The 19774-nt window shown below is 41.6% G+C and overlaps 1 protein-coding gene across 2 annotated transcripts; it reads left to right on the forward strand.

Annotated features, from left to right (window-relative positions):
• The first annotated feature begins 215 nt into the window (after positions 1 to 215).
• Positions 216 to 17953, forward strand: PRPF18 (pre-mRNA processing factor 18). Of its 2 annotated transcripts, XM_058023462.1 has the most exons (11): positions 216 to 296; positions 2280 to 2357; positions 2490 to 2516; positions 5341 to 5445; positions 6718 to 6831; positions 8538 to 8684; positions 10329 to 10397; positions 11113 to 11253; positions 11674 to 11745; positions 13897 to 14052; positions 16683 to 17953. In XM_058023462.1, the coding sequence occupies exons 1-11, from the start codon at positions 231 to 233 to the stop codon at positions 16761 to 16763; spliced, it is 1056 nt and encodes a 351-aa protein (XP_057879445.1). In that variant the 5' UTR covers positions 216 to 230; the 3' UTR covers positions 16764 to 17953. The 2 variants fall into 2 exon arrangements, with proteins under 2 accessions (XP_057879445.1, XP_057879446.1); XM_058023463.1 differs by lacking the exon at positions 2490 to 2516.
• The last annotated feature ends 1821 nt before the right edge of the window (positions 17954 to 19774 follow it).

The following is a 19774-nucleotide window of genomic DNA, read 5'->3' on the forward strand; positions in this document are numbered from 1 at the left end:
ATGAGATTACATAAATACTGAACAAACCTTTGCTAATATCCAGTCTAAACGTCTCCTGGCACAACTGAGGCCATCTCCTGCCATGTCCTCTCGTCTGTCATTGTCACTCGGGAGCAGGGCCTGACGCGCCCCTCCCGCCGCTCCTCCGAGCCACCAGGGGGCGCCACGCGGCGGCACGGCCTCCGCGGAAGTGACGCTGTTGTTTTCCTGCGGCGCTTCCCGAGGCCGCCATGGACATCCTGAAGCGGGAGATCAGCAGGAAGCGCCAGCAGCTGGAGGAGAAGGAGCTCCTGGGGGTGAGGGCGGCCGGCGTGGACAGCAGGAGCCGCCCGGGCTGTGGGTGCCGGGAGGGGGGCGGCGGCGAGGCGGGAGCGGCCCGGGATGGGCCGGGGCAGGGGGCGGCCTAGGCCGGGATGAGCCAGGGTGGGATTGGCAGGAGCCAGGAGGGGTTTGGGGTGGCTTCAGCCTCGCTGAGTTCCATGGGCTTTGGGGCTGGTTTAGTTTATTTCGGGCACCGGCAGATGAGAAAGGCAGTGCGGACTTTGGTGAGCAGAGTGCGGTTTCGTTCCTCCTCACAGCCTCGTTCTGCCCATACCCGGGCAGGGTCTGACTCTGTGTGTGCCTAAAAACCCCATACCCGGGCAGGGTCTGAGCTCTGTGTGTGCCTAAAAACCCCATACCCGGGCAGGGTCTGAGCTCTGTGTGTGCCTAAAAACCCCATAGCCGGGCAGGGTCTGACAGTCTGTGTGTGTGCCTAAAAACCCCATACCCGGGCAGGGAGTGAGCTCTGTGTGTGTGCCTAAAAACCCCATACCCGGGTAGGGTGTGAGCCTAAAAACTCCTATCCAGGCAGGGAGTGAGCTCTGTGTGTGTGCCTAAAAACCCCATACCCGGGTAGGGTGTGAGCCTAAAAACTCCTATCCAGGCAGGGAGTGAGCTCTGTGTGTGTGCCTAAAAACCCCATATCCAGGCAGGGTCTGACAATGTGTATGTGCCTAAAAACCCCATACCCGGGCAGGGTGTGAGCTCTTTGTGTGTGCCTAAAAACCCCATACCCGGGCAGGGTGTGAGCTCTGTGTGTGTATGTGCCTAAAATCCCCATACCCGGGCAGGGTCTGAGCTCTTTGTGTGTGCCTAAAAACCCCATACCCAGGCAGGGTGTGTGTCTGCCTAAAAACCCCATATCTAGGCAGGATGTGAGCCTAAAAACCCCATATCCAGGCAGGGTGTGAGCTTTTTGTGTTTGTCTAAAAACCCCATACCTGGGCAGGGTCTGAGCTCTTTGTGTGTGCCTAAAAACCCCATACCCAGGCAGGGTGTGTGTGTGTGCCTAAAAACCCCATATCTAGGCAGGATGTGAGCCTAAAAACCCCATATCCAGGCAGGGTGTGAGCTTTTTGTGTTTGTCTAAAAACCCCATATCTGGGCAGGGTATGAGTGGAGTTTGTGTGCCTGAAAATCCCATATCCAGGTAGAGTGTGACAATGTGTGGACCCGTAAAAACCCCATATCCAGGCAGGGTCTGACAGTGTGTGTATGCCTAAAATCCCCATACCCAGGCAGGGTCTGAGTGGTGTGTGTGCCTAAAAACCCCATATCCAGGCAGGGTCTGAGCAGGGTGTATGCTTAAAAACCCCAGAGAGAGACAAACACAGAGTGTGACTGTGTTGGTCTCTCTGTGGGGTTTTTACAGCAGAGCCCCTTTCAGGGGTGTCTAATTTTGAGTTTTGGCATCAGATGCTGAAGGAGGGAGCTGCAGTCAGAGGCTGTTGTACGTCAGGCCAAGCATGAGGGAAGAAGTTGTGGTTTGTACTAATCAAGGAAAATGCTTTGGGGTGACCACATTTTCCAGCTGTTGTGTGTCTGGGATGTCTTTTCAGGCACATTTCTACAAAGCTTCTCCAAGCAAGCTTATAAAATACTGTGTATAAAGGTGGTTTCTCCCACCTCCTTGATTTAATGCCAAATCATGTATTTAGTATGGTTTATCTAAACATCCTGGGCCTGGTTGTGCATGTCTGAAGTGAAGCTTTACACCAAGGCCTTACATGACAAAAAACTTGGGTTTTCTAAAGTACTGGCAAGCACATTGTACTTTTAATTCTGCTTCTCCATATATCCTGCAAAGTAACTCCATATTGCTGATTTCAGAGGTGCTTCCAGCTAGGCATCTCTGGGAAAGGATGTAGCTGGATTCACCAAGCCAAGTAAGAAAGTTTGAGCCATTTTTGCTCAACCATGCAAAATTCTGAGCTGGTAACAACTCTCCTCTCTCTTAGGGCAATAAGAAATATTTCAAACGCAGTGAGTTAGCTAAAAAGGAAGAGGAGGCCTACTTCCAGAGATGTGGCTACAAGGTATGGAAATTGTTCTTCCAGTACTTGCTGTGTTTATTTTGAAGTCTGCATTTTATTTTTTTTTATCAACAATATCAATGTTGTTAATGATAATTGTTGTTCTTTGTTCAATCTGTTAATGTTATACATTAGCCTGTAAATGAGAAGCCACCTGGAGAGGTATGACTTTCCAAAACCATTTTCAATGCAGGAAAAGATATGCATGACATACAGCTACTTAAGTTTGTGTTATGGTTTGCCTTTTGTTTCCTTTTTTGTTTGTTTGTTTTTTTTTTTTTTTTGTGGAAAGCATGAAGTGGCTCGGGATCAAAGCTTGTTTTCCTTTTCTATGAAATTGTGTTGTTAGGCATGAACACTGGATCTGATATAGCCACCTTCCTCCCCTTACTGAGAAAATGGAGACATTTGGATAATTGTATCCCATCTTCATTGTCAAAATGTCCAAAAGAAATCAGTATAGTGTGGGTGTGCATCAAAAAAGATTTGCCAACTCTCCTAAATTTGTATTTGGGTTTTGGCCATTAACCACCCAGCGCTGAAGCTGTGCAGCAACAGCATTTATGTTCTTGCTGGCAAAATATTAGAAACAATTGGTAACCTCGGGTGCATTTTGCAACAAATGGGTGATCTGGAAGGCTTTATCTGCCTTGTAATGGTGTCAGGGCAAGAGTTTCCTGAGATGGAAAGAATGTTGTTGTCTTTTCCAAGTGTGTGTGCCTGCCTGCCTGCCTGACGGGGTGTCTGGGAGGGGGATGCATTCCCTGGGGAAGACAGTTTCATAATCTTGTTTGCTGTTAGAGGGCACAAATAGGAGCTTTGTTTTCCAGTGACCTTTACCCAGTTAGTGACTTATTCTGAAACCTTGATCTGTTTGTGCACATTTGAACATCAGTGCCAAAACGATTCTGGGAACGCGCGGCAGAAAGTCCTGGGAAAGCTCTGGGGATCCAGCTGCTCTTCCAAGGGCACATGGCTGCCTGCTGCCTCCTGGGCATTAGCTGGAATTCTTCAGAACCTGATGTGGTTCAAGTGGGGTTACCTGTGCTGCTGCACAGCAGTTTGGGTGTGAAATGCAACCCTGACAATGGTTTTAAAATAAGTTACTTTGGTAAATTTGGTATCTTCTTAGAGCCTCCCAGATTTCTGCATTGGTTCTTTACTCTGATAATGAGACATGGAACACAGACTGATTTCCTTTTAAATGCAGATGCTTTTTTTACTTTGCTTAGACCTAATAAGTTGGAATAATTTCACTTGCTTGAAGAAAGCACAAAAACAAAATAACAGTGGTAAAGATACTGCTTATAACTTGGAGTCCAGCTGACAGAATGGATCAAATCTTTTCTTCCTGTGCTGCTATCTCGTAATGATTTCAAGAATGTTTGTAAGTTAAAATTTGTATGTATCCTTCTGCTCTGGGACTATACTTCAAAAAAAACTTTTACACCTTCTTCCATATTTTCTGTCCCCTGTCAATTCCTCCTTCCCTGCATTGATGGAATTTTATTTTCTCCCTCCCTTTATGTGTTAAACATTGATTTACTTGTCTTTCCCTTGTTCATTCCAAACATCTGTACTTGTAGGATTGATTTTTTGATTTTTTTCCGTGTTTGCTAATACAGCATTGAATGTAGATTTGTACATCTGAAATTGCTGAATCTTGTAGCTGAGGCCCCAGGGGTGGATCCTGCCAGCCACACAGAGTCACACTGACACCTGAGCAAGGCTGGCACTGTGTCCTGAAAGAATAAAAAGCCTATTAAAAAAAAAAAAATTCTGTCCAGTAACTTCCTCAGATTGATCAACCTTAATACAGACTGAAAGAATAAAAAGCCTATTAAAAATTAAAAAAAAAAAATTCTGTCCACCTTCCTCAGATTGATCAACCCTAATACAGGCTGCCCATGCACAGGGAATGCTGCAGGCTGCTCTGGCATTCTTTGGATTGTTTCCCTTTTAGCAAGTACAGAAAGGAAATAAATTAAGAATGAACAAGATATGAGTGAGCACTGAAGAGATTTCCTCATTATAGGAATATTACCACCAGCAGTCTGCTCCTGCTGTCAGAAATGTTGAATTTGAGCTTACACAGGGAGCTGTAGTTACATGGCTGCTGCCTCAAAGTTACTTTGATCAAAGAGTTGCTTTGCATTATTAAAATACTGAATAATGAAGAAGGGATGCTCTCTTTGATTCAGGGACCTTCTTTTAGACTAAGAGGAATCCTGTTCCTAGGAGTTGTGTCTTTTTTCTTTTTGGGTTTTTTTTTTTTTACCTGTAAGAAGCAGGCAAGGTTATTAGAGAGGTGCATTACCTAAAACAAGGTTGGAGAGGTGCATTGCCTCTCAAAACCCAACAGAAACTGTGGATCACTGCTAACTGTGCTGATCCTGTTGAAGCTGCAGGTAATAAACACTGTAACTGACCCTGGGAGAGGCAGCTCCACTCTCACCCTGCTCTGGAGTTTTCCTTCCTGTCCTTCTGTCTGTGCATGTGCTGGGAGCTGGATGAGGAAGTGAAGCAGGCTGGGAACAGTGCCAGTATTTGTGTTTGTCAGAGTATTTTTTCTGTTTGAATAATTTCCCCCTTCTGGTTCATCACACATTGATGCAAATGGTCTTGCATGGGTAGGAAGAATGGGACAGGGGCAGGAATCAACAGGCTGAGGGTGGATTTGTTATTTTTGGCACCAGTGCTGGCATCTGCCTGCTGAAGTGACAGCCAAACTTCAGCAATTGTCCTTTCTGTTTGCTGGAGAGAGTGCTTCCTGCAACCTGCAGAAGTGTTATTCTTGATATTATCAAGAACTTTTATTGTTTTGTGAGATGCAATTATGGACCATAAAACCATAAAACTATGAAACTAAAGGTTTATTTAGTCATACCGAAGTCTGTGTTCCAGAGTTCTCTATCTTGCCATCATTTCTCATCAATATGTGGGTTTGTTTCCATTGCACAGGAGTAACTTTGTCTGTTGAATGTAGGTACAGCAGCAGGAAGAGGAGGAGAAACCTCTGGCTACCTCAAATCCAGTGCTGGAACTCGAACTGGCAGAGGAAAAGTTACCAATGACTCTTTCCAGACAGGAGGTAAAGTCAAAAACCATAAACTGACTCCTTGAGTTTACAGCAAATGCACCTGAAATTTCTTGTAAGGGCTGTTTCATCCAGTGAGCTGTACTTTTTATGGCAGTTTTATTTAATAATAAGCTTCCATTTTTGCAGTTAGCAATCATTGATTATCTTTGCTTATCAGGGCTCTGCTGTCCAGTTGAATGCATAGGGAGGTGCAGATGGGTAGAGCCTCTCTGTTGCAGGGATTTACACAGATGTTTTATAACATTTTACAGCTCTTTCAGAGAGATACCCTCAATACCAGCATTGTTCTTGGATAGCACTGAAGATAGCATGCTGACTTTTTCTGAGATTTATTTTTCCCTGAGCTTCTTTTCTTTGTAACTTGTTGGTCTGAGCACAAATTTAGAAATCAAGTTTTGGAAGGTTACTTTAGCCTCCAGAAGAAACAATCCTAAAGGCAGAGCAGCTGGGATGTTCTTTGCCTTTTCTAAGGGTAAAAATGCCTGTGTGGATTTAAGTTCACAAACAGATCCACACCCCAGAGCAGAAACAGGAAGTTCAGAAGTACAGAATACACTCTAATCCTGGAAAAACTGAAATTCACAGCTGAGGTCATCCAAGCATGTCACACCTCCCCTTAATTTGTCAGGATATTCAGGTTTTGTAATGGGGGTTGTTGGTTTTGTGTTTGGTTTGAGGTTTGAATTGAGTTAAGGGAGGCTTTTTCCCTTCTGTTACAGTTACTTTTAAAGTAACTATCTAGATATAGATGGTTACTTTTAAAGTAAGTATCCTATTAGATTTTGGGACTTCATATTTCCCAGATGTTTATAAAGATAGGGATTTTCAGTAGATCACCTCATAGCTGAGCTGGGACAACCTGCAGCCCAGCTCTTATTTTTATTGCCAAGACAAATAGGTGAGTGAGATTATTGTCAAGTTCCTTTGTGATTTTGAAAATGGTCTTTAAGCTCTGCCAGAGGGATGATTTTTGTGTATTTGTTTAAACAAGTCAGAGCAGGAAGAAGTTTGGCTGTATCAGCCAGCCTGGGATTTTATGCAAAATTTGGATCAGTAATATTTGGAATGACCTTTCACTGAAATACCGTGGGAATTTTATATTTAGATTGTAAAGTGTCTGGAACATTTTTTGACTGCTTAAAATATTGCCATTTCCTCTCCAGTCTAGCTCAGCTTGTTATTCTAAGCAAAGTAAATAAATCAGTCATTCTGGATTTTATTTTGCTTCCTTTATGTGTCAGGGAGTGCTTTGATTCTTTTCAGGTTATCAGGAGGTTACGAGAGAGGGGTGAGCCCATCAGGCTCTTTGGAGAAACAGATTATGATGCATTTCAACGTCTGAGGAAGATAGAAATTCTTGCACCTGAAGTGAACAAGGTAAGCCTGGCTCTTACTTAGTCATGGTGTAAGTAACCCTAGAAAAATTACTGAAAATCATTTTCAGTAGCTGTTAATTTTCAGGAGGAGGGGGTAATAGACAGCAAAGAGAATACATGCTCTTGTCTCTTTTTTTTAGTATTATTTTTATTTGCTGAGAAACTATGTTAAATATTAGAGTTTTCTGCACAATTACAATTAAGTTACAATGTTCAGCCCTAGAAACCTACCAGCCCCTTGTCACTTGGAAAAGGGGCTTTCAGGTGGCACTAATACCCCAGCTTGTTCTGCCCCTGCTTTTTAATGAGCAGAGAATTTACTATTAAAATAATCCTGTGTTTATGATTATGTGCACCCCTGAGAAGGCACAGGTAAGTAAGAGCAGGACTGTATACTGTCTTTTTAGGATATAAATGATTTTTCAAATTCTTGAATTCCAGAGCTGTAACTTGTTATGGAAGTGTCATTTTCCCCCTTCCCTTTGAAGTAGCCATCAACTCAAAAACTGACTTGAAGATCTAATTAATTTATTCATTTTGTCTTAAGGAATGATCAATTAAGTGAAGAGATACAATTGAGGTTTGTTTTGCATTCACTGTTAACCAGATTTACAGCCTTACTAACAGAGTGACAATTTGCATTTTCTTCCCTAACTTGTGGCAAATGGAATAGTTTTAAATGCCTTTCCTGGGACTGCCCATCAAAGGGAAGCCTTTTCCTCTCCAAGTCTTTAAAATAAAGATAAACAGATCAAGAAACAAAAGCTCTGCTAATGAAAACTTCCCTTCCAGGGACATTGATCACAGGAGCAGGATTAGGAAATAGAGAGCCCATAAATGGGGTTGTGCTGGATTTTTGTTCCATGTTTCAGTCACTCCTGCTGCTGTCTAGGGGGATTCTGGAGGTTGCTTAGTCAATCAGCCTTGTGGTTCAGACATTTTTAGAGTAACTGAATGATTTATAGAAATGCTCCAGACAGCTAAGTATGATGATGGAAGAGGGGAAGTAACTGTGCATATCCATTCCCTGTGGAGTAGCTGAATTTATCTGAGGGTAAGAAATGTCATACTCCTTTACAGAGCTGTATATTTTATGTCTCAAGATGAGAAGGCAAATCCTTCAACTGTGGTTAAAGTGAGTTTTGTTCTATTTGAAAGGTTCTATTTGAAAGAACCTTTTAACTTTATATATGGTTTTAAACAGATTCTGGATTTTTTAGTCACTTTTTCTAAAGTTGAGGGTTTTAAACAGTGAATCTATAGAAAACATTCTGCTATGTTTAAATAATTTGTAATAAAAGGAAGCAATATTATTGTTTTATGTCTGGCACTGAAGGAGTGAGAGTTATTTACAGCTTTTTTCAGGGCATATGTGAGGACTTGTAGAGCTGATGATGGTTATGGTCTGGTTTTCATTTGTTTTGGGGTGGTTCAGTGCATTGCTTGGAGAAAATGACTTGAAGAAAGTCCTAGAGGTTGATTCCATCCTCCAGGCTTTTCTTTTGGTGAAAATACTGTAAAAAGTAATTTTCATAGGTATGAGTGCTTCAGAAGTTCATGCACCTGATTTTTGTTAAGTGCTGAAGCAGAAACTGTTGTTGGAGTTCAGTTAAATTCAAACAACACTAAACTTGCTTTTATTTACTTGAGGGTTTTTTTATAAACCAGTCTCTTTTTTTTTTTTTTTTCTTTTTTCCTGTTTCCTAGGGCTTAAGAAATGACCTGAAGGCTGCTTTGGATAAGATTGATCAGCAGTATCTGAATGAAATTGTGGGTGGCCAAGAAGCAGGAGATGATGACTCCCAGAATGACCTGAAGGTCCATGAGGAGAATACTACTATTGAAGAACTAGAGGTATGGGACAGGTGATAATTAATGGATCTTAGATGTGGTATGTTGCTGTGAGGAAGCCTCAGGATTGTTTAAACAAAGTTGTTTTCTGTTCAACAGCTGACTTGGGCATTTTGAAGTGTTCTTAAGGAGAAAATTTACAAATGAAAACTCAGGTGGTCTTTGTTTACAACATTTCATCCCAAAGGGGACAGGTGTTGCCTGCAAAGACAGTGATACAGTAAAGATTCATTCTCCAGGATTTCAGAAGTAGAGAATTTATTTCCAGTACATTACCTAGTCATAAATGGCCAAAGCCTTTCCAATGAATATTTGAGAGGGTAATAAGGTCAGTACCAATTAATTTCCCCTATATAAGGAAAAAGGACTCTGAAAAATAGACACACAGAAAGAATATTTGATATAAAAACATCTAGGACCAAAAAAAGGGAGGAGGCAGACCAAAGGAAATATAAGTGCAGCCCAAAAACTTGAGTGCAAGTGGCTGCTCTGTTCTGAAAGAATCCTGTGGTGTTTGTGTGAGTAAGTGCCAGGAAATGCATTCAGCACCTGGTATTTCAGGATAATGTTTTGAAAAGCACATTAACTTGAGCTGAAGACTTTTACCCTTAATCTTCAAAACTCTTTGCAGGAGTTAATCTTCATAACATCCTTCCAAAAGTGTGTTTAAGAAATAATATGATTTATAACTGAAAGCTGAAGTGAATACATTATTATTGAAAAATAGTCTGGGTTTTTTTTATGGTGCCAGGGGTTCTGGTTTAAAATAATTGCAGTACCACAGTGGATAGCAGGAGTTGTATTGGACCTGAATTTTATTGATCTGTTAGCTCTTAAAATTACCCCTTTTTGTGGTAGTAGGGTAGGCTTGGTTAAAGCCATGCAAACAATCTTTTTCTAAGTTTGAAAACACTGCATCCTAATTTTATGTTACTTCAGCTGCATTGCCTTGAGCATGAAGGCTTACATTGAATTTGACTTCAAATCTAGGAGATTTTTAAAAATAAAACTCACTTTGGAAACATGAGGGCAATGGAAATTGATTATAAATGGAACTATTCCTACTGGAAAATGTTTATAAGACTTACTGTTAGTATTTACAGTTTTGAGGTTTTGGTGGAGAATTGGAGCATACAGCTGGGCTTTTTTAGTGGTTTGTTGCTAGGTTTTGGGATGTTTTTAAAAAATTTGTTCCCTCAAATTCACAGTTGCAATTAAATGATAAAAAGCCCCAGTACAGAGAATTGAAATAGCATAACAAAATAATTAGGTTAATTGATGGCTTTGGGGATCTCAAAAAATGCACTGCACCCACAGTTCCCCTTAATACAGTGCAGTCAGACAGCTGCTAATTATGCCAATAATTTAGTAGTAATGACTGAAGAATTACTGTTGCATTGACTTTTCAGAAATAATCATATTGCCCTTGTGATGCAAATGTTTTTAATAGATTAATGAATTTCAGTAGCATTTGTAGCTGTTCCATGACCAGCGTTTGGGATTTCTTGTGGAATTTATTGCAGTTTGTGCAATAAATTCCACAAGAAATCCCAAACACATGGTTCATGCAGTGAACCATGCTCTGCTGTGGTGGTGCTGCCAGACTAGGCAAAGTGGAAATAATTGTCCTTTTTTCCCCTTTTCCAGGCTTTGGGAGAATCCCTAGGACGGGGTGATGATCACTATGATATGGACATCATAACCAAGTTCTTGAAGGTAACAAACTCAAATTATTCTGTAGTTCTGTCATATTATTAATGCCATGCAGATGCATTTCAAGAATAGAAGGATGGGCTTCAGCTGCTTGAGAGGAAAATCTCTCCTGTTATGTGTAAGATGTGGGTTTTTTGAAATGCTTGGCACTCCACAGCCTTTGTTAGTCACAGCAGTGACTTGTGCCAAATTTGGGAAAGAGCTCTTGGGAGTGCAGCATTCTTCAAAATCTGCTCCTGCTTTTCCAGACAAAATAAATAAGGTTTTGATTTTCATGTGATATTTGAGGCAGTTGTCTGGAGCTGCCTCTGTGTGGTACTGTGGCATCAAAACCTGTGGAGGAGTTTCCTTGGAACAGTACAAGCTGAATTGGAATGCCACCTAATACTGGTAGTGAAATTGGAGAGTTTTAAAGGAAGTCCACAGGTTCAAGTGGAGGGCAGGAAATTGTTTCCTGGCAAGAAAGCTGTGTTGCCTCTCAGCTGAGTCAGCCAGTGCCCGTGAAACTGTTGTGGTAATCAAAGTCCCAGCAAGAGCTGAAGCTTTCATTTGTGTGTGTACATTTAAGATAACAGAGCTGTTCCTATCCCTCTGAAAAAGGTTTAACCTTCCTAACTCAGATTTCTCCAAAAAAAAAAGCCTCACCTTGCCTTGCTGGCTTAGCCCTGTGTTCTGTCAGTAGATGGCACCATGACACAGATGTGCTTGCTCCCTGCAGTTCCTCCTGGGAGTGTGGGCCAAGGAGTTGAATGCCAGGGAGGATTACGTGAAGCGGGGCGTGCAGGGGAAGCTGAACAGCGCCACCCAGAAACAGACCGAGTCCTACCTGCGGCCGCTCTTCAGGAAGCTCCGCAAAAGGGTGAATCGCTCCAAATGCCTCTGCTTTGCTTCCCGAGTACCCAGCATCAGGGCCCTTCCAGGAGAGGGGATGAGTGAATTGGTGACAGTTTCTGTATCTGCAGCTCCTGACAGCCAGTTCTGGTTTTATCTCAGTCAGTGAAATCTGCCCACTCACTGCTTTTCCAGCTGTTTAAAGCAGCACCTGCTCCCTGGGTTGCAAACATGACAGAAAATTGGGGTTGCATTTTGCACTTTGCCATCAGCTACCAGGTGTAACCACTTAACCTCTCCTCTTCAGATCCTGCATCTGAATAATGAACATGTTTTCCTTGGTGAAACTCCTCAAGCAAGGGTAGTTGCTAAACTTTGCATAAATGCTGAGTAAGATGATTTTCCTGGGTTCTAAAGTCTTTTTTTTTCTTTCCCTTTTCTTCTGTAGACACTTCCTGCAGACATCAAAGAATCAATAACAGATATTATTAAGTTTATGTTGCAAAGAGAATATGTGAAGGTATGTTTGTTTATACTTTTCCTTTTGTCATGTTCACGCTGCCTGGTTGTAAAAGATTGAGTTTATTGCTTCAACATTCCCATATTTCTTTTAATTTTGAAGATGCATAGCTAGAAATACAACATCTATCCCAACAAAATGAAAAATGGCTGTGAAATGTTAGGCTCTAAGTAGTGTTTGATCCACAGCCTGACAGAAGAGCTTTTGAGGTTCATGAAACTGCACAGCTTTGTAAACATGAAGAAAATTTTTCTCAGGGATGGGTATATGAAGCTGCAGAGGCATTCCTCAAGGGGAAACCTGATGTTCTAAGGTTAAATGAAGGTATTTAATAGTAATAGGGTGTTGATGATTAATTAATTAGGAATTAATTGAGGCAAACTGAGTTATTGGATATGAGGTACTGTCCCTTTCTTTGTCTAAACTCACATTAAGTGGCCTGGTAAAGTTGAGGTGAGTTAATGAGAAGATTTTTTGGATGAAGTCTGCTCACTGCAGGAGGCAGAAGTACTTTGGGACACAAGATCAAAGGCAGTATTAGGTTTTATTTGTAGCTGCTTCAGAAATGAAACTGAAATACCAATAGCATTTGCTGAAGCAGCTTGTATATGCAGAGGAAACTGAGCTGTCTTTTGCCTTCAGATTTCTAGTATTTCTTACTATTCTTGTGAGGATTTGACATAATTTGTCAAGTAAGCAAGCAAACCTGCTTTTGATGCTGAAAAAAACTTTGTATGGCCTGAGGCAAATTTAATCCAAATAATTTGGAAGCAGAACTGAACACGTGGGATGTATGATAGTGGGATTTTATTTTGAAGCATTTTTTTTTCTCTTGGTTGTCATCATTTTGTGGAAATCCCCTTTCCAATACCTCCTCAAACTAATGAGCATGCAGGAATGTGGTGTATCTCTGGGTTAATCAGCAGTGCTTCTCTCTCCTGGAGGTGCTTGCTTTAAGTAAACTTCACAGAGGTTTTGGATGACTTGAATACACATTTGGATGTTTTTTTGTTTTTTTTTTTTTTTTTTTTTTACATTAGGCTAATGCTTTTACAGATACTCACATCCTTTTCAGTTTTACTTTCTAGGAGACCTGCTTCTTTTTGCTTCTTTGGTTTTCTGTCTCTTTTTGCCTGTTGCTTGCTTTGTGCACCCTAGTGAATACTGTCAGCCACAAATTCTTGCTGCTTTGTTAGTTGACAATCTTGGAAGATTTTAATTTTGAAATCGTGTTAACAGTAGGCAAATGCCAGAATTCAAGTTGTTCACTCAGCCTTAATTAACCCTGTTGTGGCAATCCTTCAAGGGTCTTTAATTGCTTGTTCACACACTGTTTCATCACAAAAGTATATTTAAGTCACCAAGAGGGTATTTCACTAAGATTGTTCAGATTCTGCCTCATGTAGGTGATGACTAAACTCTGTCCTCTCCTCAGATTTGCTTTGGGTCTGTCTGCCACCCCTGCCTTGTTCATTATTCACCTCCCAGTCTGTTCAGTGCTAGCTGGAAAGAATCTGCAGCCACTGGTCATGATTGCTGCTTCTTATTGTCCAGCTTTTGAATAGGAGGTGATAAATGAACTCCTTATCAGTGGGTTTTGTAGCTGCTCTCTAATAGAGAAGGAATGTCCTGTTCCATGTCCTTCAGGTTTTTTCTGTAATTGTATCTGTCACTTGCTGGTTCTCAGTTGTTATGTTGGGTTTTTTTCAGCACTACACTTCTCTTCCTTTCTGCCTTTCTTTCTATTAATTTTCCCTTTGAGCTTTATCCCTGTTTTTCCCCAGGAATGTTGTCTGTGTACAGCTTTAAAACAGGATCTGTGCTCTTGATGGGGAAATTCCTGATTTCCTGCTGCTACTGCTCTGGGTTACAAGTGTAACCTTATTTAACCAGAGATGGTTGAGTTGAAAATAATCCCAGTAAACCTTAGTTTTGGTCAAGATAACCAGTCTGCCTTATCCAGTTCCTTTTTTTTCATGAGGGACAGTGCACAATCCTTGCTTCCCTCGGAGTTCCATGTGGGAAGGTGCGTTGTGCAGTTGGTGACACCAGATCAGGGACACCAGATCAGGGACACTGGAGTGGGGGTTTACCTGCAGCTGGCAGTGCAGAAATGCTTGGTGTGGTGCTGAGTGGTGCCTTTCCCTCCAGGCCAACGATGCCTACCTGCAGATGGCCATCGGCAACGCCCCCTGGCCCATCGGCGTCACCATGGTCGGCATCCACGCGCGCACGGGCCGCGAGAAGATCTTCTCCAAGCACGTGGCCCACGTGCTCAACGATGAAACTCAGAGGAAATACATCCAGGTAATGGCAGCTTTGGAAATCCAACAGGTCTGCTTGTCTAGGGGGGGGTCTTTGAGAAACATCAGTGTCGTGGTATCATCAGATGGTGTGGTATCAGGTCCCAGGAATGGACAGGTTTAGTTTGTGTCAGGCAGAACATCCATCCTGGACCTGGAGGCTCCTCAGTGCTGGGCCAGCAACAGTCTCATGGGTTTTTCTGGACTGCTGTGATCCTGCATGAGCACCAAAGCAGCTGTGGAGACAGGCTTGATTCTCCTGAGGCCTCTCACTGCTTAACTCGTGCTTTAAACAGGCACAGAACTTAATACGGTAAAATTCAGTCCTGCTGACTGTTTCTGCAACTAATATATAATATACTAATATATACTATATACTAATAAATATACTATAAATATACTATAGTAAATAATATATTCTAATATATACTATATACTAATAAATATGCTATAAATATACTATAATAAATAATATATACTAATATGTACTATATACTAATAAATATACTATAATAAATAACATATACTAATATATACTATATACTAATAAATATACTATAAATATACTAATATATACTAATATATACTATATACTAATAAATATACTATAAGTATAATATAATAAATAATATACTAGATACTAATATATACCATATAGTAATATATAATAAATGCATTAATTAATAAGTCCAGGAATCTGGGCTCAAAATTCCAGGTTTAGTTCCCTCTGGGCATCTTCATATTCCTGTGGACTTCTGGTTGTGGAAATAGTAGCAGTGCTGTTTTTCTCCTCTGTCCTTTCCACACAGTGGGTGGGCAGGTCTGAAGAAACAAGCCTTCTCTCTTGGTATTGTTAAATGGGTTTGGCTTTTGCCAATTGCAGTTTCACTGAGATAAAAAAACTCTCTGGGTTAACTCTGAAGCCTCCAGAGCAGCATCATGGAGCTCAGAGCTCCTGGTAGGGGAGATATTTATAAATGTCTTCCTTCTTCAGCAGCAGGACTCCTGTTGCTTTTCAGCTTCTGCAGATGTCTGCAAGGAAATTGATTGCAAAATGCTCTGTGTCTCTCTGTATTTGGGCTATAAGCATAACCATTGGTTTCTCTTCAATTCTAGTTTTTAATAAAATAACCTGAAAAAATATCAATGTGAAGTCACAGGGCCCTCCAGACACTTACAAAGACAACAAATTAAATTTGACCAATTATTTTGTAAGGTGAAAATTGGCATGTGGATTATGCATCTTCGGAGACAGGCTCCAGTTATGCTTGGACGTATTTAGTGGATGAAATAGGAAGTATTTAATGGATGAAATAGGAATTATTTAATGGATGAAATAGTTTTAAACTAAATAATGTTGTTGTGGTCTGTGTCCTAATGGTGAATAATTCATAGAATAATTTATAGAATCACAGAATGCTTTGGATTGAAAGAGACTTAAGAACCTGTCAAGTTCCAGCTCCCCTGGCAGGGGAACCTTCCAGACCAGGCTGCTCAATAATTGGCTTTCTCTGTCCATTTGCCACTCCTGGGCAGAAGGATCTCTGCTCTGGATCCTTGCTTGGTCTCTCTTAACCTTGTGGGAGATGTGTGTGAATTCCCCAGTTTGTCCCTTCTCTGCTTTTGGGGTTTCCTCTGTTGGCCAAGGAAATCCTTGAGTTCATCTTCCCACTGGGAATTTCATACCTCTGCTTCTAAATTACCCAACTCACTGCAGCACCAAGACAGAGTTGGCTTTAAACATGTATGTTCTTCATATTTAAAGATATTTGGGTCTTGTTTGACAAGTTTGGTTCAAAGTGGAGCATAGGATGTTTATTACCTGTGCTCCCAAGGGAACTTGTTCCTGATTGCAGCACTCTGGAGGGAGAACATCCCAAACAAGGAGTCATTGTGGTGCTGGACAGCCTTTCCATGCTTGCCTGCATGAGAAGGGCCAAAGCACCATCCTGGGGAATCATTTTTCCCTGGGTGAGGAGCTGCCTTCCATGGGGAGAGTCTCATGACAGGGACATGACTCTGCCATCCTGGAGTGCAGTGTCACTGCTCAATTACACTTCCACCACAGCATTGCCTTTCTTCTTTGTTAGACTTTTCTGTGTGACTTGAAAAAAAATAATCACAAGGTTCCTGTCAGGTTGGTTTTTGGCAATTGATGCCTTGAAAGAACTGAAAAGTCCACATTCTGCCTTTCTCCTTGATTGCTTCAGTTTGCCTCTGTGATGTCCTGTGTCCACAGTTCTCCTCCTGAGAAGTGTTTGGTTCTTGTCTTGGCTCTCCAGCTTGTTTTGAAATTGCTTTTTGTTCTTTAGAATTAATTTTAATATTCAGCTTTCTTGTAAATATCTTTAATTATGATATCATTTGTTCCCTTGGTGATAAAGAGGGATTAAAGAATTGCTCTGACCCTTCACTGTGAATCTTACCAGGTGGGATTGAAGCCTTTTAGATTATGCCACAAACTCCTCTAATATTGAAGAGAACTTCAAACTTTAAACAGAATAACTACCAAAATAAAAATCCCAGCCTTTTCTTTTTAATTCTTCTTGTTAAGCTTAATAATACTGTAGGCTATTAAATTGTTCAACAGCTGCATCCTTATGACAGAATTGTCCTTGTTTTGTTACTTCCCAGGGGCTGAAGAGGCTCATGACCATTTGCCAGAAGCACTTCCCAACAGACCCCTCCAAATGTGTGGAGTACAACGCTCTGTGAGGCTCTGCTGGGACTCATTTTGGGCTCCAGCACCCAGAGAGGATGAAGAGGAAAACTCTGAGCCTGAACACCAACAAGAACTTGGGGTGGGCTTTGCAAAAAAAAGCAGAAAGGAGGATTTTTTTTTTTTACAGCTTCCTTTTTCCAAGCCCCATTTATTTAGGTTTATTTTGAAATCTGTGTTTTTTGCTGAACACGTCCAATGTACAGCAGAAGAATGGGTTTTGAAGATTTTAAGACCAAGACAATGACCAAGGCACAATGCACATGACAGCTGCTTTTATTTCAGTTTGTTATTCAGGGAACTGTGCAAATTGAACTGTTTCCCATATTTTAGAGCTTTAGATGAGTCTCAGCCCTGCAAGGAGCATATGTGGAGCTTTTTTTGGCTGCTTTTGCTTTGGAGACTGATGTGGGGAGATGATTAGAGGGAAGCAGTTGAATCTGAATCTTGGTTATTTCTGTAAATATAAAGACTTTATTGGCTAATCTTTCATGTGGTATTTATCAGGAATAAAAAAAAAAAGGTTTATATATTTCTCAGCCTCAGTGCAAAGAGTTTTTGATCTTGAATGCATCTGATTTGGCTTTTTTTTTTTTTTTAGTAACGACATTTTTAATATAAACCTTCTGGGCTTGGGAGAAGTAATCTTGTGGCTCTTGAGGCTTTCAAATTCCATTTTTATACATCTGGAGAAAGTTTTCAATCTGCTGGGCATTGCAGAGAAAATAATTAGGACCTCCCATGACCATGAACAGTATTTCTAGCAGCCACAAATCTTTACCATTGTGTATCCTGACTGGGGATGGTGAGGAAACTCATGGGAACAGTGATGTCTAATTCTGCATAAACAGTGAAATATTGAAACTTTGTTAGTTTTGAGCAGAAGAAATGTGGAAATGTGTCACTATTGCATTGAATGGGTTTGTCTGGGTCCTCACCTCAGCTGGGAGCAGAACTGGAGCCCTGTTCCCAGGGGGTGACCTGTGTCCCTTGGGTGTTGCAGTGTCCTGTGGCACAGTGAGGGATGCTGGGGGGTGTGAGCTGGGAGGAGTATCTTGGACAAATTCAGGTTCTTCTGAACTCTTAGATTCTGAAGTGCTTCTTTGGACACAGATTTTCAGTCTGGAGTGTTTGACCCCAGAGAAAATGTCAAGAGTTTAGAAGTAATAAAATGAGGCTGATGAGACCTGGCTTCTCTCGGGGGAAGGGCCTTTGGGGAGGAATTGGGGATTTGTGGGGAGCAGATGTCAAGAGCATGGAAGAGTTTCATTAACATTTCTGGTGATTTTCTTTGAAGTGCTCTGTGCTGATACTCTTTGAGGGCGTTATTACAGTGGAAACATTTGTAACACTGCAACTTTATCCCTCTCCTCACCCAGACGGTTTCCTGAACTGTTTCTAAATCTTTATCTTGACCTTAGTTTTGAACTCTGTAAATAATTGAGGGACAATATTGTCCCTTGTTCAGAGGAGCTGTAATTTCCCTGGAAGCTGCAGCAAGTGAGTGGCCAGGAGATGTTTAAGGAGCATTGTATCATCTGCTTTAAGGGAAGCAGATTCCTCAGGGGATCTGCAATAGTGCTAGATGGATTTTCCCTTCCTGCCTTGGAGCTAATTATTGAGGAGAATTTTAATGGTACCCTGAGTGCTGGTTTGAGTGGGGATGTGAATTTGAGGTTGGAATGTCTTGGTCTGATCAGGTTTTAAGGAATGCAGCTGAAGCAATGTTGCTCCTTGCTGACAGTCCCTGAAATACAGCTTGAGTGAATGCCATGATGGAAGAACTTTATCCCCTTGCAATCCCTGGAATGGTGCTGTGTGGGGAACTGAGGAGCTGGGAACTGCTTTCTCACGCCATATCAGGGTAAGAATTTCCAGCTGTCCAGCACGTGAGAGCCAGCTCTGGTCCTCAGGGGACAGGGGGACACTGTTACAGCAGCTGCTTTTCATCATGGCTTGGAGGCTCCTTGCAGCTGGATGGCCCCAAATTGCAGCTACCAGACCGTGATCAAATAGTTAATAATGCCTCTTAGCCAAAAAATCCCAGCCCTCAGTCTAGTCCAGGGAGGGGTGGGTGTGGTGCAGCTGTCACACTGCTTGACAGTTTGGGGGTTTTTTTTATTTTGTGGGGAGGGTATGTTTCAGTTTAGCAATTTACTTTTCCCTCTAGGCTTTTCCAGATGTTTATTTCTGATAATTCCTGCATGAGGCGGAAATAACTCTGCTCAATCCCAGGACTGCAGCCTTAGGATGAAGTCATGAGTTCACCATGGTGGGGTCTGGAGTGATTTTGGGACTTCAGTTTTGGGACTTCAGTGCCCCTGGGCATTTGCTGCAGTCTCTGAGCCGTCCCCAAGCCTGGCTGTGGAAGGGCCTGTGCAAGGTGAGCCCTAAAACCATTGGTACCTGCCTGGTACTGGTGTTATTGTGCCAAATGAAGACAGAATGGGCAATCACAGAGTGACACAACCCCTTACCTGGAGCCCCTTAGACCCAGGATGCTGCAGAAAACCACATTGCTTGGATTTTATTATGGCATTTAGGTGGGAAAGGAGACAAAAAGCCCAAAGCTGAGTTTTCCCAAGCTGTGAGACCATTCACCCAGGGAATTTCCTAAAATTATTGGGTGGTGGGGGGATTGTTTCTGACAGAGCAGAACAGAAGCTGCTGTGATGTCAAATGGCCAAAGCATTTGCTTGGGTATTTCTTTTCTCTATGAAGCAGCTTCTGATGATTTTGCTGTGGAATTTTAATTTTTATTGGATAAATGACCTTTTTTCTTGTAACTTCTAATAATAAAATTCTAACAATCTGATTGTCCTCCACGGGGGATGCAATCAGATTATTAGAATTTTTTTTAACAGTTACGAAATTCAAGCACTTGAACTCATTTGTTATTCTATTCTATTATTTTTTAACACTTTTTTGCTGTTGTTTGAAGCTGAGCCATGCCTTAAATTCCCTATTTGCTGTTTGTGCTGCTGGGATGGTTGTTGGGGTAGGGGGG

Source organism: Melospiza georgiana, chromosome 4 (genome assembly GCF_028018845.1).
Source record: "Melospiza georgiana isolate bMelGeo1 chromosome 4, bMelGeo1.pri, whole genome shotgun sequence".
In the NCBI taxonomy this organism is placed as follows: domain Eukaryota; kingdom Metazoa; phylum Chordata; class Aves; order Passeriformes; family Passerellidae; genus Melospiza; species Melospiza georgiana.

What these genes read in the sequence shown, in the direction of transcription:
- PRPF18 (XM_058023462.1), top strand. Translation starts at nt 231, where the DNA reads ATGGACATCCTGAAGCGGGAGATCAGCAGGAAGCGCCAGCAGCTGGAG. An exon ending in AGGAGAAGGAGCTCCTGGGG is followed by an intron (nt 297 to 2,279) that starts GTGAGGGCGGCC and finishes CCTCTCTCTTAG; the next exon opens with GGCAATAAGAAATATTTCAA. An exon ending in TCAGGAAGCTCCGCAAAAGG is followed by an intron (nt 11,254 to 11,673) that starts GTGAATCGCTCC and finishes TTTCTTCTGTAG; the next exon opens with ACACTTCCTGCAGACATCAA.